Here is a 26,672-nt window from a genome sequence, read left to right as displayed (position 1 = left end):
GGCACTTCCCAGGATGTCAACTGGCTCTTGACAGTTGGATTGGGACCAATTCCAGTATGAAAATGCTAACACATGTTCATGAAGTGCTTACTGTATGCCGGGATCTGTTCTAAGTGGGTTGATTTGTCTCGTCTTCCTTTCATCCTCATGATTTCAGTGGTGTTAACAACCGTCATTTCTGAGGTTATTCACACGGGGCACAAAGAATGTAAGGGACTGAGTTGCCAAAGTCACAGTGGGCAAAGCCCAAGGCATCTGCTTTGTAGTCTGCTTATGAATGCCAGCTCCACCATGGCACCATGGCCATTGTCCTGGCTAGTTTTAGTTTTGTGTCAACTTGACGTAAGCTAGAGTCATCAGAGAGGTGGGATCCTCCACTAAGAAAATGCCTTCATAAGATCTGGCTGTAGGCAAGCCTGCAGGGCATTTTCTTAATTAGTAATTGACGGGAGAGGGCCCAGCTCATTGTGGGTGGTACTATCCCTGGGCTGGTGGTTTAGGGGTTTATAAAAAAAGAAAAAAGCAGGCTGAGCAACCCATGGGGAGCAAGCCAGTAAGCAGCACTCCTCCATGGCCTCTGCATCAGCTCCTGCCTCCAGGTTCCTGCTCTGTTTGAGTTCCTGCCCTAACTTCCTTCAAGGATGGATTACAATGTGGATGTGTAAGCCAAATAAACCCTTTCCTCCCCAACTTGGTTTTTGGTCATGGTGTTTCATCATACAATGATAACCCTAGTGAAGACAACCATGGTTCACTCGTGTTCGCTTTTGTACTCAAGGCCAACAGCAGCATTTGTCCTGTTCCTGTAGGTTCATGGTGACTTCATCTTGAGGCTCTGAAGACCTTAGCTTTTCTGGATCTTGACTGAGGTTCTGGGGGTCCATGATGGCATTTTCTGTGCAAATAATTTCAGGAAGCAGAGGGCGACTGTTTCATTCCATCCCTGCCATGGACAAAGAGGGTAGTCTCTTCCCTAGTGTCAAATACCAAAACCAAAAGCCCATCAATGGCTCAAAGGCTGCCACTTTTTTATTCTGTTCACTCTGGGCTTGCCCACCAGAGAGCTTACCGTGGCCTCATGCTTTGGTATTTAACTCTCTTTCCTGATAAAAGGCAGGAAGGTCCATGAGTACTTCATCCACCTTGCTCCCCATCGGGCCCCTTGGCTGTCACCCATCTCAGGACCTGCATCAGGTTGGCCTCGTAAATGTCTGAGAGAGCATGGTTCTCCTGGCTGTTTCTCTGCTAGGTGCTGTCCTTCTACAATGTCAGCCAGATGGGCGTGCTGCTGGCGGGGGTCAGCACACAAGCCTTCTACAACATGGACCACAAGGATCTCTGGCAGGTCCTGAGAAGCCCTGCTTCCCAGCACGTGTCTGATCTGTCACCTGTCCAGCAGCAAGGTATCCTCAGCAAGGTGAGAGGCAACTGTCTAGTCCTTAGCCACGTGGCTTACAGAGGATATGGTTTTCAGAGTCTGTGATTAGGCTAGGACTTTGGGCCCTTTATTTTGGCTGGGGTTATCTTGGCAGTTAGTATGCGGGGTGTTCTGAATCCAGAACATGTGGCCCCTGGTGGTGCTTCTTCCCTTTCAGACAGAGTGCCTCTGACCAAGGTACACTCTCCTCAGACACTTTCCTAGCCAGTCTGATATGGAAGATGTTTCTCAAACCAAGCTTCTTGACTGGATTTCAGGTGATGGTTATTAAAGTGGGATTTATGTGGCACCCAGGCTGGCCTTGGACTCTCTATCCTGCCTTCCAGGCATGAACCATCCATCACAGTTGGCTCTAAAAACACTTCGAAAGTCTGTTTGAATCCTGAAGTCCGCAGAGTGCTTTGGACCCATTGATCTTTTGAGCATTTTGTCCCACCTCCATCTACTGTATCCAATTACAAAATCTGCTAAGAAACCAAACCCTAGGTGTTTGAAAACGTGAGGCTTTGTGACGAGCAGGAGTCGGGATGGTTAAAACAGACTATGGGTCTATTACTCACTTTTTCGGTTGTTTTGACCCAGATACCTGATGTAAACACCTTAAAGGAGGAAGGATGGGTTCAGGGTGTCAGTTCACGGTTGCTTGGCCCATGTTCTTGGACAGGGCGCCATGGCAGTGGGAGTGTGGCCGAGGAGAACTGTTCACTTCATGGTGGGTCAGAAAGCAGAAAGCAAGACAGGAAATGGGCAGTGGTAGCATGTCCTCCAAAATCTGTCCCCTACTGACCTACTTCCTCCAGCCAGGCCCCACCTCTTAAAGTTTCCACCCGCCCCCGGAATAGTGCTACTATCTGGGGGAGCTAGTTTTCAAAACATGAGCTATCGAGAGGGGCCGCTCATATTCCATCTCTAACAGTGGGTGTTGGACTACACAGACTCAGTTTGAGTCACAGTGACCAGCTTTCAACTCACCGCTTTTAAGCCTCAGTTTGATCACTTGTAAAATGAGGTAATAACAGCCCCTACTTCATGTGGTTGCTAAACAGATCAAATACGTTTTATGGCCTGGGAAGCAGTGTCTGGATCCACCCAGAATTCAGTCTCCCCTCTATCTTTCTTCTCCATTTTGGCAGCTGATGGAAGCAGAAGATGCCAGTGCTTCAGGCATTGTGGAGGTGCCGAGAACTCTCTTTAAGGAACTGTCTCTCTATGATTTGTGGAAAGAATCCCGGTTCAATGCTACAGTCCTGAAAGAAAAGGAGCTTCGAAGGAGCCAGGTAGGACTGAAGTGCTCACAGATCAACCCTGTGTTTCCTCTATGGTGCGGAAAATGGAGCCCAGGGCCTCCCACATGACAGGTGAGTGCATTTCCGCTGAATTACACAGCCAACTCTGGACACGCACTTCTCGCTATCTGTCTTTATGGGAATGACCTATCTAGGGTCAGATTGATAAAGACACTTTGTTTTTATTATTGAGACCAGGAAGCAAAGTAGTGTGTGGTAAGAAGTTAGACAAGGTGTAAGGATGGATTCGGCCTGCCATTTATTAGCTGTGGGGAAGTGACTTCTCCTTACATGGCCTCAGTTGTCTTATGTGCAAAATGAGGATGATTACGGGTAACAATTGTGACATAGGACACCCAGCCCAAGAACAGCTTGCTGTAAATGTTACCCACCATTATATTTATAGTTAGATTGCCAGCATCCAGGTTGCTTGGAAAGGAAGATGCCGTTGAGGCTGATACCTGGTCATGGAACCTTCCCCGATTTTCTGTTGAGTTAGTCACTTTCATTTTCATTTGCTTCTGAAGTGATTTATTTTGCATGTGTGCATGTGTCTGGAGGCCAGAATTCAACCTCAGGTTGCCTTTCTCAATCACCCTGTACTTGGCCTTTTGAGACAGAGTCTCTCAGCTCTCACTAGAGCTTGCTGATTCAGCTAGACTGACTGTCCAGGGAACCCTGGGTATCCCTGTCTTTACACCATCAGTGTAGCCACATCTTGCTTCTTTTTGTAGGTTCTGGGGACCAAGCCCATGTCCTCGTGCTTTATTGACTGAGCCCAGAGATCACTTCTGAAGAGAGAGTGTGTGTGTGTGTGTGTGTGTGTGTGTGTGTGTGTGTGTGTGTGTAATGTGCCATGGTGTGTGTATGTGGTGGGGTCAGAGGACAATCCTGAGTATTAGTTCTCATCTTCCATCTTGCTTGAGACAAGGCCTCTTGTTGGTCACTGAGGCATACTCCAAGCTAGCTGGTTGTCTTAGTTAGGGTTTCTGTTGCTGCGACAAAACACCATGACCAAAAAGCAACTTGGGGAGGAAAGGGTTTATTTGGCTCACACTCCAGCACTGCTGTTCATCACTGAAGGAAGTCAGGGCAGGAATCTGGAGGCAGGAGCTGATGCAGAGGCCATGGAGGGGTGCTGCTTACTGGCTTGCTTCCCATGGCTTGCTCAGCCTACCTTCTTACAGAACCCAGGATCAGCAGCCTGGGGATGGCACCACCCACTGTGGGCTGGGCCCTCCCCCACTGATCACTAAATGAGAAAATGCCTTACAGCTGGATCTCAAGGAGGCATTTCCTCAACTGAGGCTCCTTCCTCTCTGATGGCTATAGCTTGTGTCAAGTTGACACACAAAACCAACCAGTCTTCTGGCCTAGGAGTTCCCAGGGATTTCCTTGTCTCTGCCTTCCATCTCCCCATAGAGGAACTGGGATTGCATATGTGTGCCACTGTGCTCAGCTTTTACATGGGTTTGGGAGACACAAACTCAGGTCCTCACGCTTGTGTGAAAAGCAATTTATCCACTGAGCATCTCTCTAGGCTCTGGAAATGTTTACCAGGCACACACTTGCCTTGTTCCCACACCACTCAGGAACCAGAAAGGCAGAAGTGAACAGAACAGCAGGGCATCTCCTGTGGGGTCTTTCACGAAGCTGGACAGTGTTATAGCACTCTGTTGCCATGTGACAAGCCACTGCCCGGTTCACAGCTGGAACACTTGTTTTAGTTTGGAAATTCATACTTCTGTAGACAGACTCCAGGTATTTTTGTCCCAGCAGCTGGCCTAATGGAGTTTTCATCCCCTGAGATTGGGAAGCCTGTGAGAGGGTTCCCAGGCCTACTGTCCTTGGAAGCCTCAGGGACCATACACAGAGCACTTGGACTGTCCATCTACTCCCTGGCTTTTTTTTGCCTAGGCCTTTATGAGACTTTGAGGCCCTCAGCTGTCACATAGCAGAAGCCTCTGTCTAACTCCAGCTCATAATTTACTGCATTTGGGGAATTACGTTCAAAGTTTTAGAGTCTATAAAATAGACAAATGTCGCACTTGATCGCTTCTGCAAGTTAGGTATTCTGTAAAATTTCATTCCTTAAAACAAATGACTCCCCTGCCTATGCTCTAGCATTCTGGAGTGCTCACCTGGGGGGGTTTGCGGGGAGTGTGTGCTGTGGGCATGAGCTCCTTTATTGATGTTACTTTCTGGTCCTTGCTGGTCGCATCATTGTTGCTGTTTGGGTTCAGGACTAGCAGATGGGCACACAAAGAGGGACCACATTGAGCCCTTCACAGGGCAGCAGCTTCATAAAGCTGAGGTAGTAAGACTTCAACCCTGCCATTCTATGCTTCTGCTCTTCACTCAGCCTTTAGAGCAGTGGTTCTCCACCTTCCTAATGCTGCAGCTCTTTAAAACAATTCTGCCTTTTGTGGTCACCCCCCAACCATAAAATTATTTTTGTTGCTACTTCATGACTGTAATTTTGCTACCGTTATGAATTGTATGTAAATATCTGATATGCAGATGGCCTTAGGTGGCCCCTGCTGTGGGATGTCTTTCTGTATGCTGTGAATATGTGTTGCTCTGATTGATTGATAAATAAAGCTGTATTGACCTACGGCCAGGCAGCTTAGAGGCAGGCAGGAAATTCAAGCAGATAGACAGGAAGAAGAAAGGAGAGAGAGGAAGGAGATGCCAGCCGCCGCCAGGAGAAGCAGGGTGTGAAAGTATCGGTAAGCCACAGCCACATGGCAACTTATAGATTAATAGAAATGGGTTAAGTTATAGGAGCTAGCGAGTGAGAAACCTGAGCCATTAGTCCATACAGTTTGTAAAGAATATTAAGCCTCTGAGTGATTATTTTATAAGTAGCTGTGGGACTGAGGGTGAGAGAGATTTGTCCTGACTGTGGGCCAGGCGGGCGGGACACAGGAAAACTTCCAACTACAGGCCCCCGTGAAAGGGTCACGGGACCCCAAAGGAGTCATGACCCACAGGCTGAGAACCACTGCTGTGGAGCATGGAGAATCATCTGGAGTGGGGCAGGCTGTGCTCTGAGATTGCTCCTGACATTATTTCAGATTCTGGCTCAGCCACTTAGTGGTTGGAGGGTGTTGGGTTAGCAACACTCCATGTTCAGCCTCAGTTTCCCCATCTGTAAGGTGAGATCACATGTGCTTTCCCCACAGGGCCTCACTGGGGGGCCGGCGCTGGGCCCTACCACTGTCTCTTCTCTCTTGTCTCAGGCCTTGTTCCTGTATGAGCTTCTGGAAGAGACCACGGAAAGGCCTGAGGAGATCCTGAGGTAGGGCAGGGTGACAGCCTGGCCTCAACAACCCCGCGAAGCCTTCTGTAGGGAAGCCTGGTTTCCGAGCAGGGCCCTCTGAGCTGTGGGAAAATACGAAAAACCAAGTGAGGGCCAGAGAGATGGCTCAGTGGTTAAGGCACTTGCTGCTGAGCCTGATGACCTGAGGTCAGGCCATAGAATCGCATCGTAGAAGAAGAGAGCCAAGCCCTGCAAGCTCTCCTCTGACCTCCACACGTGTGCCATGTACATGGGTGTTAGTGTGCACACACGCATGCACACACACTAAACGCAATAAAGGAGTTTGTTTTAGAAAGCGACTTAAGGAGGAATATTTTTGTCTTAGCTCACACTGTCGGAGGGGGCTTCAGCCCATCACGGCAGGGAGGGCGCAGTGGAGCACACCATTTCACATCGTGGTGGGCCAGGAAACAGGGAGGGAGACAGGAAGTAGCCACATTCCCAAGGACCTGCCCCTACTGACCTACTTCCTCTACCTCTCACCTACTTCCTGTTTCTAGAATTTCCCCAAATAACACTTTGCAGACCAAACATTGGAATGCAGGGCTTGTCGGGACGTTAGAAATCATGACGTCGTGCTGCTTCGTGCTCAGCCCAAGTTGGGTGGAGCACACCTTCTTTGGCTCCTTTCCTCTCCCCTCCTTACCCCTTCTCGCCTTGTTTCCCAGTGCTGGGCAGCTGGTGAAAGGCGTGCAGTGCTCACACATCGATGCCATGAGTGCCCATGTCTTCCTGGCCCACTTCCAGTATTTTGAGAACAACTTCTCCCTGCTTTCGCCAGATCAGGTACCCCTGGAGTGTTTTTCTGCTTCTAGCTCTCTCCTGATGCCAGGGCTGGGCCTGGATTGACTGTGGTGTCTAAAGATGTTTCTACCAGAATCATACAGATCTGCTATGGAACTGGCTAGAACCAGATATAGAAAACATGTCCTCACCAAGCTTTCTGGGCAGATAGCAGATCTCATTGCAGGTGCCCTTAGTTCTCATCTGTCAGCACAAAGACCTCTGTGTCCCTTACAGTACGTGTGACATAAAAACACGTGAACCCACACCAGCTTCCTCTCTCTCTGTATACAAGCATTATGTTACTAGATAAATCTCTATCATTAAATCAAAATAGTTGCATAAGGGCCAGAAAGATGGATCAGCAGGTAGAGGTGCTTGCTGTCAGGCCTGGACACCTGAGTTCAGAATCCCTGGGCCGCACATGGTGGAAGGAGAGAACTGACTTCAAAGTTGTCTTCTGTCCTCTCAATGCCTGCTGTGGCACACTTGCTCACACACAGCAATGAGTAAATGTAGTGAAAAGTAAAAACGGTCATGTAATATCCTGTTCTGTTCCCATGCCAGATGTTTGACTTCCTGTCGATGGAGGTTAAGATGCTATCTCACCCTTTTGTAATCATAAATGAAATTGTTCTCATACTTAATGTATACATTCATCTTACTACTGTCTCCGTTTCCTCAGCTATTAGTGTCAGAGGAGTGGTATTTACACCAGGAGGCACTCTGTTACACAAATGGACACTGTCTGTGTTTGATTTTATTATTGTTTGGCTAAGTTCCCCATGTTTACCTCGCAGGTCAATTGTTTGGCATGGAAATACTGGGAAGTCTCCAGGTCCTCCCTACCACCATTCCTCTTGGCTACCCTTCCGTACGTGAGCATTGAGCCCCTTTCTGACTCAGCCACCAGATGGGCGGGGGCGGGGGTGTCCCCAGACTTTGCCATTCTTTCCCGCTGGGCTTTGTTAAGGAACCAGAGGCAGGGTGGAGAATGCCTTAGACATCTCAGGACCTGAGAGTCTGGGATTACTTCTGAGCTCTGAGTAGACGGTGTTCCACATGGACCCTAAACTGGAGTGTGATAGGAAGGAGACTTGCTTTCAGACACGAGGCGCATCTGTGGGAGCAGTCATGCTTACAGAACGTCCCTGGGGTAGTGTCTGGTGCTGTTGTTGCCTCTGGTCTCAGGGGACAGTGCAGAACAGACACTACTTTCCTCTATCCTCCGGTCTCTTTGTAGGTCCCGCTTCCTGGCTTCAGTTCCCACCTCTCGCTGTACGCGTTTTCTGATCAGCCTGGGGAAGAGACACTTGGACACCTTGGTTTTAGATTCCCATAAAAGGAGTTTAGTTATCAGGAAGGTACAGCAGTGTCTGGTAAGAGGACATCCTGGGAGACACTTTTCCTAGTGCCCTGTCCCTTCAGTGTGTCTATGATCACCTCAGGGAGCTGTGGGGGGAATCTGGAAGTGTGTGTCTGTCTGTGGCGGTCTCAGGGAGCTGTGGAAGGGACTCGATGGGATCTTGAGCCTGTAGTGATGGCTAGAAGTCTGACTTGTGAGTCTCAGAGCCAGCCTTAAAATTATTGTTTTGAGTAATCTTGGCCATTGGTTCTGGAGACTTCCACCTCATAGAGAGAATGCTGGACAGTTACTGTGGAGGACTGGGTTCTTTTCAAGTCTTGCCGGCAACTGGTTCTATGGTTTTGGCAAACCCTTCCTCCCCTCTGCCTCAGCATCCTCATATGTAAGGTGGGTGCCAAAGTACACCATTCTGCAGCTCTGTGGGCATAAAGCAGGCAATGCATTGCAGAATGTCAGGGCATTGCAGAATTCCCAGGCATACTCGGGAACCAGGAAGTTTCTTTAACTTTACAGAGTGTGAATGGTTGGTACTTACAGTTCCTATGATAATGGAATAGACTAAGGCCTGTAACACTTAGCACAGTCCCCGACCCACAGCAAACATACACCCATGCTGTGTTTGCCATTTTGAGAAAGGGCTCTGGAGTTTCAGGTGCTGCTTCCCATGTCACAGCAACATTACTATCTTATGTCACTGATGGTGGAGCCCAGGGCCTTGTGCATTCTGGGTGAGTGCTCTACCATTGAGGGGTGTATCCTGCTCTTGGTTATCAAATATATGGTATCAATGGCAACAGTCTCCATTTACTGAATGCCAAGCATGTGCTAAGCTGGGTGAGGGAAATCAGACTCAGTACCATCCTTGGTGGTCTGTGGCGAGGTAGGTGATTCTGATCTGGAAAGATGAATGGGGTTTGGGGATGGGGAGTGTCCTCAACAGGTCATGAGCTGGACCCCAGCTGGATCTCCCATCAACTCTTCTTGTTGGTTTCAGGATGGTGTCATTGCTGATGAGTACACTGTGGACATCGTGGGAAACCTCCTGTGCCATTTGCCAGCCACCTTCATCGAGAGAGGGATCTCACCCAGAGCCTGGGCTACTGCTCTGCATGGCCTCAGAGGCTGCACAGCTCTCAGCTCTGAGCAGAAGGCTGCAGTGAGGTCCAGGCTTCTGGAGCAGTGGGGGTAAGAGGGGCCTCCTGGGCTGCGGGGGTGTGGCAGGTTTGGTGAGCGTGACCTGGCTTGGCTGCTTCCACAGAGACCACCAGACTAGGATGAGACGTCTCCACTGACTCCGAATATGTGACCTTTCTCCTTCAGGCTTCAGATTCCCTGCCAAGAGGGAATAGTCATAGCTGGCAGCAGGCCTCATGTGGTCATCGCCAAGTCACCTTGGTGTTTGGAGTCGGGAGAGTTTTGAAAAGATGGCACTTCAGCATGGCTCATTGGTACAGTGCTTGCTGTACCAATACAAGCATGAGGCCTGAGTCCAATCTCCAGAAAACATGTAAAAAAAAAGCCAGGTGTGAGCCGGGCGGTGGTGGCATACACCTTTAATCCTAGCCCTTGGGAGGCAGAGGCAGGTGGATGTGAGTTCAAGGCCAACCTGGTCTATAGAATGAGTTCCAGGGCAGCCAGGACTACACAGAGAAGCCATGTCTTGAAATATATATATAAAATAGATCTCACACTGAGGCTCACTCAGTGGGGAAAGGCGTTTGCAGACAAGTCAGATGATCTGAATTTGGTCCTTGGAACCCACATGGTAGAGGGAGAGAAAGGATTCCTGTAAACTGTCTTATGACCTCACACATGTGCCATGACCTGCGCTCCCTCAAAATGTAAAAATGATAAATACCCCCCAAGAAGCATGTTTAGTATTTTTCTATCCTAGTGGCTCTGCCTAGGCAGTCCCCCATCCCCACGTCTCTGGTCACCACTGATGGCTTTGTCTTCTCTGATGGTCAGGTAGGGGGAACATGCAGTATCTAGCCTCTTCAAACAGGCCTCTTTCACATAATAATATTCACGTATGTTTTCTTCTGATCTTTTCAAGACTTGATCGTTCACTTCTTTAGCTCTGAACAATACCCCACTGTCTGGAGGTAGCTGGGATGGCTTGTCCAGTCACCAACTGGAGGGCATCTCCATGCCTTCCAAGTTTGGGCCATTATAATTAAAGCTGCTATAAACATCTGTACGTTTTCAAAGCTCTTGTGTAAATGCAGAAGTGTGCAGCTGCTGCGTAATAAGCGAAGGATGTACTTGGTTTTACAAGGGATCATCAAAATGCCCTTCACAGAGGCTGCCCTTGCACTCTTACCATCAGTGAGTGAGAATTTCTGGTTCTCTACACTACTTTTTGTTGTTGTTAAGATACAGATGATGGGCCGGTGAGATGGCTCATGGAGTAAATGTGCTTGTTGCTAAGGCTGAAGATCTGCATTTGATTTCCGGGATAATTTGGTGGAAGGAGAAAATTGACTTCCTCAGATTGTCCTCTGACCTCCACATGCCTGCCGTGGCAATTACCCTCCCCCAATAAATAAATGAGTGTAATAAAAATTAAAAAAGATATTGATACTGATGATGATGAAGAAGCAGCAGCAGCCTGGATCCAGGTGAATGTGAGCTCCCAGCAGCCAAGCAGAACCGTCCTCTCCCATGCAGAACTTCCTGTTGTGCAGCAGACATTTTAGTAGGACCTTACTATTAGTCGGTGCTGAGATGACAGCTTGTAAAAAAGGATTTATTCTTATTTTTATGTGTGTGTGTGTGTGTGTGTGTGTGTGTGTGTGTGTGCGCGCGCGTACATGCATGCATGAGTTCAGATGCCCATGGATTTCAGAAGAGGGCACTGGATCTCTTAGAGCTGGAGCTACAGGTGATTGTGAATAGCCTGATGTGGGTGCTGGGATCCAAACTCTGGTCCTTCTCAAGAGCAGAAAGTGCTCCTAACAGCTGATCCATCTCTTTAGCATCTTCTTTTTCTTTTGTTTTCAGTTTTTGTTGTTGTTGTTGAGACAGGATCTTGCTCTACAGTCCATGCTGGCCTGGAGCTAACTCACTATGTAGCCCAGGCTGGCCTCAAGCTCATAATCTCCTGCCTCAGTTACTGAATGCTGGGAACAAATAGTTTAACAGCAGTCATTTGTCACAGGCATTTTGCTGTTATCTAAAGTGTAAGCGACTCTCCCTGAAATGTTTGTTTCTATTGTTTTCTGATTGTATGGTCTGGGAAAAGTTGCTTCATCTTTGGGCAGCTTTAGTATTTGCATCTGTGGAATGGGGACAGACATGAGTGAAGAACCTGTGACAGTAGCTGGCACACGTGTGCTGAGTGTGCAGCAGCTTCCTTCTAAGGGGACTGGAGGTGACAGTGGCTCTTAAGACAGGCGTGGTTCCCACCTTCATGGAGCTTCCCATCTAGTGGGTGATACTTTGTAAAAGGGATTGGGAGTCAGGCATGGTGGCACACTCCTTTATTCTCAACATTTGGAGCTAAGAGATCAAGAGTTCAAGCTTGGGCTGGGCTATGGAGTGAAAACCCATCTCTAAACCAACCAACCAACCAACCAACCAACCAACCAACCAACCAAAAACCAAACACACAGGAATAGGGACTCCTTGACCCTCTCAAGGAGGACCATCAGTGCTAATTGGATTGACCTCTTTTAGAGATGTTGCCAAAGATAAATTTCAGTGTAGAAATTTATGATCTAAGTGGATTCTGGGTCAGTGTCAAGTTCAAGAGATTTTTATTTTTATTTGTTTGTGTGAGACAGGACAATTATGGCGATTTAGTCTTTTGTTGAAGAAGGGAAGGAGGAAGCACCGTGTTATGTGACAGAAACTAGGAAATTCAATTCAAACAAAAAAGCAGGGGTTCTTTGAGTTCAGGAAGAAAACGGCTAGAGAATTCCATGGGTGGAACTTCGGGAACGGATCCATGGCCTCAAACGGTGTTATTATAGGCATATTCCTCTATCCCTCAGCTCAGCAGGCCTTGGTATGGCCCTCATTTTCTCCGTATGATGACAGAATTTCTCTCTGGTACCTTTTTTCCTGGGATAGATAGCAGAGAAAAGAAAGAGCCTCATGGTAGTTCGAGCAAAAGTCACAGAACCAAGTTCTGATTGGTCAGTCTTACCAAATGCCTGTTTTTTGTTTGTTCATTGGCCAGAGAAGTGAGAAGACTTGATTGACAGCCTTTCTAGGTTTGAAGGATGGTGGGATGCAAGGGCATCAGATGTCCACCATGGCATGCTTTTTCATTTTGCTTCTTGTATCTCTTCCTAGACCTCCTCAGAACTGGGCAGCAGAGACGACGAAGGACTTGGCACCTTTCTTAGCATTTTTCTCAGGAGACGAATTACACACGATTGCTGCAAAGGTATCGTGTGCAGTATATGAAGAAGGCTGAAGGGGTCTGAAAGGGAGAGAAAGTATGGCTGCTTAGAGCTTATCAGGTTTGCGGACGGAGTCTGCAGTTCTCGAAACTTCTACCAAGTCTCAGAGAGCTCAGTTATTTCTGGCTTCACCTCAAAGTATCCAAGGCTCTAGGAAAGTAACTGAGTTTGGAGCTAGATGAACTCTAGATCGTCTTCACACAGAGGCAATCAGTACAGCCACTGTCCCTCATCTAGCACTCTGCTTTCTGTGAACACCTCATACACATGCCTATTCTAGATCGTATACCCAAAGGGGTATAGTTCCATGAACACACGCCTATAATAAGACAATGACTCTTTATTGTGTGGACTTTAGATGCAATGTAAGAAAGTTGAAATCAAGCAGCATGCAAAACAAGCATGAACCTGTGTGCCATGCTCTGCTGTGTGCCTCTCTAGCTGTGAGCAGGATACATGGAAGGACAACATAAAAGGAGGGAGGTAGTTGGACTCATGGCTTTGGAGGGTTGGTCAGTTGGCCCTGTGTGCCTGGAAAAAAAATCACAGTGGCAGGCGTGTGTGAGGGAGGGCTGTTCTTCATGCCTGGCACACAGAAAGCAGGGTAAAAGAAATACAAGAAGAGACCATGGCAGGATATAACCTTGAAGGATATGACCTCAGTGACTTACTTCCTCCAACTAGACTCCGCCTCCTGCCTTTCCACCACCTCCCAATAATACTGTCATGATAGGAATCCATCAAGGGAGTGATCTATTGATTAGGCTGAGCCCCCATGATCTGATCACCCCTGGAACCTCACAGCCCCACAAAAGTGAGTGTCACTAATCTAGATGATTCTTAACCTAGTCAAGGAGACAATCATGGTTAATCACCCCAGTGACAGCAGAGCCATACAATCTCACTGGCATCCAACAGTACAGGGTTGTTTCTCTTTGTCTGCATCCTAAGTCGACTTCTGGGGCTGTTCATGGCTCTCCTCACACTGCAGGACTCACATTTTAGAAAAAGGAATCTTATTCTCCTGAGGGCTTTGGCTGGACAGTTGCATACTACCGGCAAAGGCAAATCTCCTTCTGTGGAGGTGGAGGACAGCAGTCAGCTTTAGGACAGATCACACCCCACACTCTCACACCCATGGACAGATCACACCCCATGCTCTCACACCCATGGACAGATCATACCCCATGTTCTCATAACCATGGACAGATCACTTCCCATCCCCTTACACCCATGGACAGATCACACCCCATGCTCTCACACCCATGGACAGATCATGCTCCATGCTCTCACACCCATGCTTGCACACAGAAGCTTGTTTGATGGGGCCTGATCATAGGGCCTACCACCCAATGCCACATACTCACAGCACATATGTCCAGTCATTGAAAAAACATCTTTGTGGTGTCCCGACATATAATCATAAGCACTAGATATACAAGTGTTATATGCAGATCTGATCTTTTGGAAAAAAAATCACTTGTGAGGTTGTAAAAGCCTTCTATCAACATGGTAAAATCTCAGAAACAGCATGGAGTTATAAAAACCCCTGCGTTGCAAATGATTATGGTGGTAGGATACTCAGCACATGAATAAATATTAGCTAAATTAATTTTGAGCATGTACAAAATAAGAATGGTTTAGCAGTGTGCATGAGAGTAGTTTATTCCAAATTCAGGGTCATTGTTACATCTAGGAAGGAGTAAGGTGAGAGGGTGAGGGATGAGCCTGTCAGTTACGTCTGTGATGTTTTATTTCTGAAGCTACAGGCAGTGTGGGCATGTGGGTGCTTTGTTGGATTATTCTCTGTGCTTTTAAAAATAAAACAAGATATACATACTTCTGGTTAAACAGATCCTGAATGTCCCAGAGGCTCTTGGATGAAAAGCAAGCCCCCCGCCCCCGTTAGAGGTAGTCTCCACTCCCAGACTCCTCAGCTTCCTTTCAGAAATCCCCACCCATGTGTGCATATAATCCATCCCTCTTGAAACCAGAAAATGAGAAACCCGAAGCATTTGGCTATGCAATTTGCTTTAAAAAACAAACACAAAAACAAAACGTAACTACAAGGGCCATTGGTGAAAGGCACTTGCTGCTAAGCCCGAAGGCCTGAGCCTGAGCTCGGAGACCTACACAGTAGGAAAACAGAGCTGACTCCCTAAAGTTGTCCTCTGACCTCCACATGTGTGCCATGGTGGTGCATCCCCCAAATAAATAAATACATGCTTAAGAAGTAAAAATACTGTTAATGCAGTTATGAGGGACAGGGGAGCACAGGAGACTCACATCCTTAGGTGATTTCCTCACTGAGCAAACACTGTAGATGAGAACGCGGAGCACAAACTGATAACAACACATGACAGCATCTCTCGGGCACTGTTGTTATGTGGCCCAATGACTGAAAATGTTATCAAGCTGGACTTGGCTGTCCTTTCAGAAACAAAAAACAAACAAACAAGCAAAATCTTCACTCCTTCTTTCCTTCCTTTCTTTTTTCTTGTGTGTGTGTGTGTGTAGATCAGAGAATAGGGGAACCAGTTCTTCTTCTACCATGCGGATCCAAGAGATGGAAGTCAGTCCTCAGCCTTGGCAGCAAATGCCTTTACCCCATGCGCCATCTTGCTGGCTTTGGCTGTCCTTTATACAATGGTTTAACAATAGCCTTCCCACATATCTGTGAGACCATTACTGTACCCATAGTCCGTTCTTGACTGAAGCATGATTGGTTAAACAGTGTGTGAGTGCTGCAGAACCTTGGTGCACATAAGAATGCACTGGAGAGATCTGTCTTGGTGGCATAGGCTTGTAATTCCAGCACTCTGGAGGTTGAGGCAGGAGTATCTCAAGTTCCAGGTCAGCTTGAGCTACACAGGGGGAGCCTGTGAACGGGGAGTGTAGCCGCAGTTTCTCAGGTCCCACCTGGCCCTGGGGTCGGACGAATCTCTCCCAGCCACATCCCATAGCCACTTGGTCCCAAGTAAACACACAGAGGCTTATGCTATTTACAAACTGTATGGCCTATGGCTCAGGCTTCTTGTTAGCTAGCTCTTAACTTAACTCAACCCATTTCTATTAATCTATATGTTGCCATGTGGCTGTGGCGTTACCAGTCTGCTGGTGTCTTGTTGCTCCTTGGGCGGGCAGGCTGGTGTCTCCCCCAACTCCACCCTTCTTTGGCTGCTCTTCAGTTTGAATGTACCACCTAACCTTATCCTGCCCTGCTGTAGGCCAATGCAGCTTTATTTATCAACCAATCAGAGCAACACATGTTCACAATGTACAGAAAGACATCCCACAGCGGTGGATCAGGGCGGGAGGGAGAGAGAGATAAATAGATAGAGCCCCAAGGAGACTCTGACACCACACTGACCACTGACTCAGTATCTATGGAGTTGAGACCTGATTGTATAATTTGTAGGCATTTCTTCATTCCATCCAAGGTTGAGAACTGCAGGTATGTCCTGTGACTCTAATTCTGTAAGAGGAGGTCCTCAGCAAGGCACTTTCTCTGGGGGCTAGGCAACAGTGAGGCAGGGCTTTGTAAGAGAGCCTGAAACATTTTTCTGGTCTCATGTGTGGGGCTCCCAATAATATCTCAAGTCTCAACCAAGTGGATTATTTCCATATACCTTCCCCAGGGTCACTGAAGCTCCCTCATTGCTAGCCTATACCTAGAATTTATATGTAACCCTCCTCTGCCTATTTATTTTTATTTTAAGTGTATGAATGTTTTTGCTGAGTGTAGGTATATGGTGGCATGCCTGGTACCTGAGGAGGTCAGACAAGGGTGTTGGATCCCCTGGAACTAGAGTTTTTGCAGATAATTGTGAGCCATAATGTAGGTGCTGGGAATAGGACCTGGGTCTCCAGCAAGAGCAGCCCCCGAGGTTGCCCCCTTTTAAAAATAATAAATAGAAAGCTAAAAACTAAAATAGGATCAAACAAAAGATATAGGCAAACTTACATCTTTTGTAGATATCAGATTGCTTGGTGATGACACGCCATTCAACTGGAAAACTCACATGTGCAGCCTTCTACGTCTAGTCTAGCATTAATTATCATCACTGTTTTTGGAAGTCTGATGGGTGGAAAATGATGGACACCTGTTATTTAGTGTTTATTGTATTGCTGTGGAAGTCAAGTATCATTTTGGTAGGATTCCTTATTAGAAATAACAGTTGGGGGAGGGATTACATTTATACAATGAGCTATTATGAAGAAAAAAAACCACCTTGAGGCATTAAGTAGTGTTACAGTTTAAACTCTGAATTAAATGTATCTCACCCCACCCCCCTTTTAACTACAGTTTCCCGATATCCTACAACAAACAGCTTCCAAGATGGTTGGGATGTTGCCCCCCAAAGAATTCCTCTGGGCTGTCTTTGAGTCTGTTCGGAACAGCAGTAATGAGAGCCCCAGCTTTGACCCCACCTTTGGTGAGTGTTTCTAGGGTGTCTGACCCTGCATCTATGGTGGCATTGTTTTCTGTGACATAACAGAGTGTCCTTCTCAGGCAACTGAATGAAGCATTTGTATAGCAGTAGAATGGCGAAACCCACAGGCCAAAGAAAGACAGGTCTGTATTTGGAATCAGGTGCAAGGCTTGAAGGTTTGACGAGTGAACATGTGACAAGCATTTCATTACGTTCAGCTTTTTTTTAAAAAAAAGATTTATTTATTTTTATTTTATATGCATGGGGAATTTTGCCTGCTTGCATGCATGTGCCACATGTGTGCAGTGCCTTCAGTGACAAGAAGAGGACGCTGGATCACTGGGGTCACAGCTGGTTGTAAGTTGCCACATGAGTGCTGGCAATTGAACCCAGGTCCTCTGAAAGAGTTAGTGCTCTTAACTGCTGAGCCATCTATCTCCCCAGCCTCAATTTGGCTTATCTTAAAGGATCAACATAGCTTAGCAGCTTAATTGTGCAAATTGGCAGGATTTTTATTCTGAGTTTGTCACTTACTGGCCCTGTGACTTTCTCTAAGCTCTTCTGACTCTTGGTGTCTCAGGTTTCCCACCCTTTCTTTCTTAACAGACAGGGTTTCTCTCTGTAGCCCAGTGGCTTGCAACTCCCTGTGTGGTCCAGGCAGCCTCAAATTCCTATTCCTCCTGCATCAGCCTCTCTAGTGCTGGGGTTACAGGCGAGAGCTGCCATGCCCAGCCGTGCCTCAGGTATCACCCTCTCAAGCCGGGCAATGTGACTTCTGGACTGCAGTGGGTCATTGTGAGGGTTAATGACTTTAACCAGGCTGCAAAGGGCTGGGCATGTAGGAAATTATCAGTAAATATTTCTTCCTCTGCTTCCTGCTTTGGAGACCAGGCTGGGCTTGAACTTTCAATCCTCCTGCCTCAGCCTCCTGATTACCAGGATTGCCAGGGGTGTCACCGTTTTCATAATCTGTACAGAGTACCTGGTAAATGCAGACTGGTACCTGACACGAGGGGGTGAGAGTTAGTCAGAACTGGCAGCAATAGCGGTGGGGGTAGTGATAGTTGGCAGGTGTTGTTTACTTATTTATTTAGAGTGAGACTTCATTGTTGTCAGGCTTGCTTTAGGGTCACCCGCGCTCTGGGAATGAACCCCTCACCCATACTCTGTAAGGAAGCCCTATAAACTCCTTGCTTCCCCAAGTAGGACTTGGCTGGACTTGCACACCGCTTTGTGTTGGAACCCTTTAAGGAAGGGTAGCTGTTTGTTTAGGTCTCACCAGGGAAGGGGATTGCAACACAGGCTTGTAGCTCACAGTTTTGGCAAGACCAGGTAGTCAGTAAGCCCCAGGAATGCTGCTGACTCTGCTTTCCTGGCGCTATGATTACAGGCCTATACCACCTGCTCAGTTGCGATACAGTGAAGCCTCTTGGTGGATGGGTACAACCAGGTTATTACCATGGAGCGCAGAGGCAGGAGCCCTTGGTTTCCAGCTGTCAGCGTTTACACCACCCTGCCTCTTGTGAATGAATCCAGCTGGTGAAGATTATTGTTTAAGAAAGCAACTAACATTTCCTACTATTCTCTTTCCTGTGTTACTTCCCCACATTGCACATGTTCCTCAGGTTGCCATGGAGTTGTGGCTCCCTCTTCAGATGACATCTTTAAGTTAGCTGAAGCCAATGCCTGCTGGGACCCTGAGGTCCTTCTCTGCATGGAGGAGGACACTTTTATCAGGAATGTGGAACTGCTAGGGGCCGTGAAGGGTTTTAGCTGGCCTCAGCTGATGGTCCTGAAGGAGAAGGCAATCCAGGTAAGCCTACCTCAGGGAGGAAACATCAATAAAAAAGCAAGCAAGTACCAGTATGCAACCTCATCCTTTCTGCTTGTGAACCCTTGAAGCCCTGTACCTATATCGCTTGGTTGAAATTTTGTTGCCTCTTAGTGGTGTGGCCATGATTTCCTCATCTGAGAAATGGGCCAACTGTTAGTGCCTCTGTTCTAGGGCAGAGGCAGAAACAGATGATTTGTGTCTCAGCCAATCAAGTTCTGTACATATTCTGACCTAAACTGCTTGCAAGAGAACCCCAACAGCTGTCTGCAGCTGGCCTCCCAGCTGCTACAGATTCATCTAAAAGCAGGAAAAGGGGGTGAAAGGGACTGGAAGTGGTTTGTCATTGTCATTTAAAAAAGTCGTCTTTAATCCCAACACTGGGGGGCAGAGGCAGGCAGATCTTTGTGATTTTGAGGCCAGCCTGGTCTATATAGGAAGCTCCTGGACAGCCAGGGCTATACAGAGAAACCCGGTCTTGGAACAACAAAAACAAAAACAAGCAAATCCCTTTGAGGGTCTGGGGAAATGGTTCACTGGGTAAAGCACTTTCCTTGAAAGTGTGAAGACTGGAGTTTGGAATCCTAGCACTCAAGTAAAAGCAGGTGGCCCGAGGGCCCAGTATAATCCCAGCCCTTGGGAGGCAGAGACAGAGGGATGCCTGGAGCAAGCTAGTTTAGCTCAAGAAACCACATCACTGAGCTCGGGTTCAAGTGAGAGACTCTGCCTCTCTCTAATTGGTGAAGAGAGATCAAGAAAGACACCTGATCCCAACCTCTGAACTCCACAGGCACACATACATACACTCACATTCACCCTCCACATGCTAGTACCCATACATATGTGGACACACACACATGCCCCACAGGCACACACTCAAAAGTTCCAAGAACATTATAGCTGTTGGGATCGGAGAATAATCCAGTTACCCTCATGGGATAGAGGAGTTGTTAAAATTATATTTATGTTTCTGATTTTTATGCAGGGAACCCAAGCTTATAATAGAAATGTCAGAAAACGTGGCTGAGGAGAGCGTCCTGTTGGCAATGTGCTTCCTATGCAAGCATGAGGGCCTGTGTTCCATGTACAGGATCCATGGGAAACAGTCAGGCATGGTGCGCAAGCTTATAGTCCCAGAGCTAGGAAGTAGAGGCAGGAAGATTCCCTGGGGGCTAGTGACCAACCAGCTTACGTGGTGAGCTTTAGGCAAGGGCGAGAGACCCTGTAAGATGTCTAACCTACGTGCAATTTAAGATGGGTGGTATCTAAAGTAAGACATCTGAGGTTGACCAATGGCCTCCACTTGGTCTTGCACCTGCTCACTCACGTATATCTGCACACACACGAACACACAAACACACAAACACACAAACACACAGATACATAAGAAAATATAGTCAGAAAATAATAAAGAAGAAAATTGGTGATAATGTTTTTTACCAGGCATCGTTGGTATTTTGGGGCCAGATTTGAAGTGTCCCAGATTTGTATATATAGATAGAAAATATATAGATTTCATACGTGGACTACGTGTGGTCATCCTTAGTACCTATGGAAAGCTGATTACAGGACCTCCACAGGTACTAAAATCCATGGATGCTCGAGTCCCTTATGTAAAATGGTGTGGTATTTGCAAAGAGCCCACCTTACACAGTACAATGTAAATTCCATTGAGGTAGTTGTTATAATCGCTTAGGGTGTCCCCTAAGCAATTGGTTCCAGCAGGAGAAATGTTCAGTCCATTTGTAGTGTTTTTGGTGGTGCTGGGTCTAGCATCCAGGGCCCTTCACAAGCAAGGCAAGCACTCTACCACTGAGCGCTAGCTACAGACCCAGATGTAATTTTTAAAAGAATATTTTTAACGTAGAGGTTGTTGTGTCTGCAGCTCTCAGAACATGCAGATACAAGATAGCTTGGTTCGCATATATCTATTACAAAAATGATATCACACTCATTGTTCAGTAGCTTGTTTCTGCAAGCAATGTGTTTTTCTGTATCGGAAAGATAAATATACATCAGTGTTTTGTGACTGGTCTTTATTTAGCTAGTCATTAAGCTTTGGGTTCTTTGAATTTTTTATAAATGCCTCATGCCAGCCAGCTTTCCATTGTTGTGACAAAGTGCCCAAGTCAAGACAGCTTAGAAGGAGGAAAGGCTCATGTGGACTCGGTGTCAGAGGCTGTGGTCCATGGTCAGCTGGCTCTTGGTTTGCGTCCCGGTCAAACAGAACATCAGGGTAGAGAGGGCATGATGAAGCATAGGTGCTCACTCATGGCAGCCAGGGGAGGGGAGTGATAAGGACAGACAGACAGACGACAGACAGATGGAGGCTCTCCGGTGTCCTTTAAAGGCTTGTGCCCACATGACTCTCTTCTTCCAGTAGCCCTCACATCTTAATAGTCCATCGGGCTGGGAGCTCATCAATGGGTTAACTGCTCAGTGGGGTTAATGCCCCCACGGCCCAACCACCTTTTAGGAGTGCCACCAGCTGGAAGCAAGCCCTCAATACATGGGCTCTTGGGGGAATGCTTCATATTCAAACCCTCAATAGGCCTTTGTACATGTTTAAACATATGGCTTTGAGCACTGGCCTCAGTTTTCTTAGGCTAAATACCCGGAAGTAGATCTCCCCCAGTGAAAGATTATCAACTCCTCCAAGGCATTTGGCATGAACTGGTACAAAAAGCTCTCTCTCTCTCTCTCTCTCTCTCTCTGTGTGTATGTGTGTGTGTGTGTGTGATTCACTCTATGTCTGTTTCAAATACTGCATTTCTTTGGACTGCTATAAAATACCTTATGTTGATTAACTTATAAACAACAGAATTTATTCCTTACAATTCTGGTAGCTAAGAAGTCTATGATCAAGACACTGACAAATTCAATGTCCAGTGAGGGTGAATTTCTCTTAGGTGACCATTTCCTCCAGCATCTTGCCCTCATACAGTAGAAGTGGGCAGAGAGCTCCTGAGGCAGGAATTCTGTTTCTGAGGGTGGAGGCATTTTCTGATACCATCACATTTGGGATTAAGTCTCAGTGCTGGATTTGGGAGGCTATTAAGTATAGAACACAGCAGGTGATGTCACTAACATTTGGTCTGGTCTGTTTTTCTCCTACCTAAAGGTTTGGGACCTGCCCTCCCACTGGAAACAACACCACATTGTCTCCCTGGGACACATTGCTTTGGCTCTCAATGAGAGTGAGTTAGAGCAGCTGGACCTCAGCTCCATAGACACTGTAACATCCCTGGGAGAGCAGACAGAATGGACCCCAGGACAGGTGGGTAGATGTTCCTGGGTCTTTTAAAGATTCTTGTTCCTGCTGGGCGGTGGTGGTGCTCACCTTTAATCCCAGCACTCGGGAGGCAGAGGCAGGTGGATCTCTGTGAGTTTGAGGCCAGCCTGGTCTACAGAGTGAGATCCAGGAAAGGTGCAAAGCTACACAAAGAAACCCTGTCTCGAAAAACAAAAAACAAAAAACAAACAAAAAAAAAATCTTGTTCCCTTAGTTGCTTATGTTTGACTCTCTATCCCTGGACAGATTTGTAGTATTTATAATAGTTTCTTTTGTGTCCTTGCTAATATTCCATCACCATTGTCATTTCTCAGTCTTTTAAAAAAGAGATTTATTTTTATTGTTAAAAATTTGTGTGTGCATGTGTGTGTGTGTGTGTGTGTGTGTGTGTGTGTGTGTGTGTGTGTACACATCATGTGTGTGAAGGTATAGTTGGAGGGAAGAAGATGTCATCAGTTCCTTTGGAGCTGGAGTTTCAGGGGGTTATGAACTGCCTAATGTGTGTGATGGAAATTGAACTCTGGTCCTCTGGAGGAGCAGCAAGTGTTCACAACCACAAAGCCATCTTTCTAGCTCGTCTCAGCCTGTATCTATGGACTGATTTTTCTCCTAATTAAGGATTATGTGTATTTGAAAGCCTAGTAATTTTTCACTTGATCTGAGCCAAAGGCAGGGAAACATGGCACTTAGGAACTTTGACTGATTGATGGGCAGTGTGAACTTTGCATTGTTAGGAGTTTGGTTTAGTTATAGTTCTTTAAAAATATCAGGCTTTGCTCTGATCTAGGTAAGTGCTTGCAGATAATTTTTATCTATTTGTTGCATTCTTTTGAACTTTATTGGAATGAAGTGATCTTTATTCTGTGGTTAATGTACTTCCTTCATTGAGATACAAGTTTTCTAAGGGGGTCTACCTATTTTCCATGGATATCAAGGTATCTCCACTCTGCTGGCAACTCCACATGAAGGTTAAGAACTGCCTAGCCTACCACCTTCTGCTGGCTCTTGCCCTCTGTGTGGTTTCATTCCTGATATCCTAATACACGGAAATCAGGACTGTACTCAAGAAGCCATCTTTGCTGATTGCCAGAACTCTCTCTGTACGATTTCCTCCTCTTTCTTTGCCCCTGAAATGAGAGGTGTTTTGGCCTTCCTGAACTTGGGCTTCTCTCTCATCTTTTTGTATAATTATTTATAGAAAAAGCCAGACTGTCAGTTCTCCAAGGCTGCTCTTATGGGAAGAAAACACTCTAAGAGTTTGATTTCATTTCTCTGGGGACTATCTGTGATATTTACACTGGCTTAGGCGAGATCCTGGGTATAGAAATTGTATCCAGAAAAGATGACTAGCACATATATTTTTTTCTTAAAAATATATAGTTACACATGCATGTCTCATCGCATAATAAATATGTATAGAATAAATGAATGCTAAGATACTCTCGTCTTCTAGAGGTCAGGAGACGTGGTAAGTGCTGAGATTTGAACTAGTGGGGAGAGCAGCTTTCTAGGTTTGCTTTTGACTTTGGATCTACGTCTTCAGTGCAGCTAGGATCCACTGGCCTTTCTTGCCTTCTGATGTGGAAAGTGCCTCTGGGGGACAGTTTTGGGGCTTACTTTTTTTGATTTACCTTGTTTCATGGTCACTTTTACATGCTCCCTGGTTGTTCAATATTTTAATGTCATTACTTCCTGTATTTTGTTCAGTTTTCTAGTTGTTTGTGATGGGTTGAAAGTCTGTTGGGTTGTTAATCTCCTGTGAGCTAAAGAAGTCCCAGAATTTTGGTTTTGATTCAATGAGGCATTTAGAGTATCTAGTCATAAGTGCCTCTGTGCTAGTTTCATTCTTGATCAGCTATCCCGCAGTGGTTATTTTCAGCACTAGGTTTACACACTACCTAGTTAGCAGCTCCATCAACATGTGTCTCTGCGTCATTTCTTACATTAGAAAGCCCTACCACTAACTCCACTCAGGTACTTGTTCAGCTCTGAGCAGCTACTCCTATCTGGGGTAGAATATGTTAGTTGGTTATGCCTGCTACAGTGAGCAGAGTCCTGTCTCTAGGACTGCATGGTGATCTGAGAGCAGGGAAGGGTGTATGGAAAACAGATTAAACCCTTTCCACGAAGATCTTCAATCTAAGTTCCTAGAACCTGTAAACACAATTTGTTCCACAGCAGGAAGGGACTTCACAGATGTAAGTCATGTAAAGATCTTGAGACGGAGGCTGGACATTTGCTGCTCTTGCAGAGGACCTAGGTTCAATTCCCAGCATTCACAATGTATGGCTCACAACTTCCCCTTACTCCAATTCCAGGGGATCTGATGTCTTCTTCTGGTTTCCATAGGTACTTGCACACATATGGTGCATGCACATACACTCAGGCACACACCCATACATGTAAAAAGATTTTTAAAGATATTGAGATGTAAAATTATCCTGGTGGGCCCAATGTGGTCATAAGGTGCCTATAAGAGGAAGCCAGGATGCCACAGCCATAGAAGATGATTCAACAATGAAAACAGATGGAAACAGGGGTTTTGAGGTGCTAGGCGGATGGTTTTAAAGATGGAATATGTGGCCATGAATTAAGAAATGAACTAACCAGTAGCTAGAAAAAGCAAGGAAATGCATTCTCTCTAAAGCCCTCAAATGAAACACAGCCTACGGATTCATTTTAGGACTTAAAGGCTCCAGAACTATAAGTGAATACATCTGTTTTCCCACCAGGTTGGTGGTAATTTGTAGCGGCAGCAAGATAAAACTAATGCAGAGTAGTTGAAAAAAAGGAAAAGTAGTGGTGTTTTTAAGCCAAGCGGGATGGGTGTTGGGCTCTTCTCTCACTAGGTTTCTGTAATGATGTCCCATGATTCTGAGTAGCACCTTTCAAATACAGCATGGTGTGAGTCTTGCCTTGCCTGGAACAGGGCAATATGGAGATCCCGGTCGCGAGAATTAAACGAGTTAAAAAATAAAATGGGTTGAACAATGATGTGTAAAGGTCAGGAAGACAACTATTGTACTAGTTACCGTTCTCACTGTTAGGACATAACGCCTGATGGGGAGCTATTTAAGGAAGGAAGGGTCTTCTGGCTCCCAGTTTGAGGGGACATTTTCTATTTTGGTGAGGAAGGTGTGGCTCCAGGGAAGGAAAGCATGGCTGCAGTAGAAGGCCAGCTGGTCACACTGACTGGGCAGTCAGGAAGCAGAAAGTGAACAGGAAATCAGGGCAGCTGGTAAGCTTCAAGGCTCACTTCCCAGTGATTCACTTCCTCCAGCAAAGCTCCACTTCCTGTAGGTTCCACATCCTTCCCAAACAGTGCTACAGCTGGGGACCAAGTGTTCAAACTGGTGAACCTGTGGGGGACATTTCACCTTCAAACAACAGTTGCTTCCCTTATTCTTTTTACCATTGTCCTCAGCATCCTGTGTCACCAGTACCACAATCACTTCCCTTTCTCTGAGTTGGTTTTCCTGTTTGCAGAATGAAAAGGATGAAACTCAATAAACAGAAGTTCTTTCCACTAACCTTCTGCAATCCCATGGTTCTCTGACTCTAAAACTGGTTTTGACTAGTTTGGGAAGTGCCACATTCCATTCCTGATATTAAAATGATTTTATTTGCAGCCTAGAAGAAACCGAAAAATAGATCCAACTTAGAGCTGGAGCATCCCTTTCCCTGCGTGCCAGTTTTAATTCCCGTGGATGGCAGCAAGATATATCAATATGTTTGAAAAGGATATGAAAACGTAACATTTGCATATATCATTTGCAGTCAGTTCTTCAACTTCAGCCTCCAATCAAACCTTTAAATGCATGTTCCTAGATTAATAGTCAGACCTGGAGGAACTACATTAGCAGGTAGTTCAGCTTAAAACCTAATATAAGGGGGAAAAACCATTATAGGAGCCAGAGGGATGAACAGAGAGATTGAAATCTTACAGCTACTCATTTTTCAGTGGTTAATATTGCCTACAAGTGTTCGTATTAATTGTCTCAGAATCATTATACATACACTGGTCCAGTCATTCAAGGAAATATATTTTGACTTATCACCTTGCAGGCTGAGCTTGCATTTTCTGGGTTCCAGGTGCAAGGACAATTTAATGCCACATCTTCAAAGCAATTTTATTTGAATTGTAATTTTGTACTTTCATCTTAAAATGGGCATCCATGATACTTGAGGACCACAAATTGCCATGAGTCAACTAGTAAAATCTGATTGCGAAGATTTAATAAGAAAAATTCAGTCTATGGTCACACCACTCTGAATGATCGGCTCTTGTCTGATCTTGGAAGCTAGGTAGGGTGGGGCCTGCCTAGCTAGTACTCAAGACTGTCTGGGGATACTGGGTGCTGTTGAATCTCTGTGTTTTCCCTCCAGAGGCAAACATCTTTATTTCTTTATTGGCTAAGACAACTGTGGTGTCCCACTGCCTGGGTTTTAAAATCTTGGTGTGTGTGTGTGTGTGTGTGTGTGTGTGTGTGTGTGTGTGTGTGTGTGTGTGCA

At 46.2% G+C, this 26,672-nt stretch overlaps 1 protein-coding gene across 1 annotated transcript in view; it reads left to right on the top strand.

Annotated features, from left to right (window-relative positions):
- Otoa (otoancorin) overlaps positions 1 to 26,672 on the top strand; it is a 70,279-nt gene that overhangs the window by 33,603 nt on the left and 10,004 nt on the right. The window contains exons 14-24 of the mRNA XM_052713699.1: positions 1,250 to 1,417; positions 2,572 to 2,715; positions 5,967 to 6,025; positions 6,715 to 6,832; positions 7,630 to 7,703; positions 8,073 to 8,208; positions 9,190 to 9,380; positions 12,495 to 12,588; positions 16,911 to 17,040; positions 18,663 to 18,850; positions 21,990 to 22,145. Of these exons, the coding sequence (XP_052569659.1) occupies positions 1,250 to 1,417; positions 2,572 to 2,715; positions 5,967 to 6,025; positions 6,715 to 6,832; positions 7,630 to 7,703; positions 8,073 to 8,208; positions 9,190 to 9,380; positions 12,495 to 12,588; positions 16,911 to 17,040; positions 18,663 to 18,850; positions 21,990 to 22,145 (1,458 nt within the window). The remainder of the gene's footprint in view (positions 1 to 1,249; positions 1,418 to 2,571; positions 2,716 to 5,966; positions 6,026 to 6,714; positions 6,833 to 7,629; positions 7,704 to 8,072; positions 8,209 to 9,189; positions 9,381 to 12,494; positions 12,589 to 16,910; positions 17,041 to 18,662; positions 18,851 to 21,989; positions 22,146 to 26,672) is intronic.

This window comes from Peromyscus californicus, unplaced genomic scaffold (assembly GCF_007827085.1).
Source record: "Peromyscus californicus insignis strain IS unplaced genomic scaffold, ASM782708v3 Scaffold_4__1_contigs__length_199733344, whole genome shotgun sequence".
In the NCBI taxonomy this organism is placed as follows: domain Eukaryota; kingdom Metazoa; phylum Chordata; class Mammalia; order Rodentia; family Cricetidae; genus Peromyscus; species Peromyscus californicus.
The sequence above is the reverse complement of the archived record's forward strand: the minus strand, read 5'-3'. Positions and strand labels throughout refer to the sequence as shown.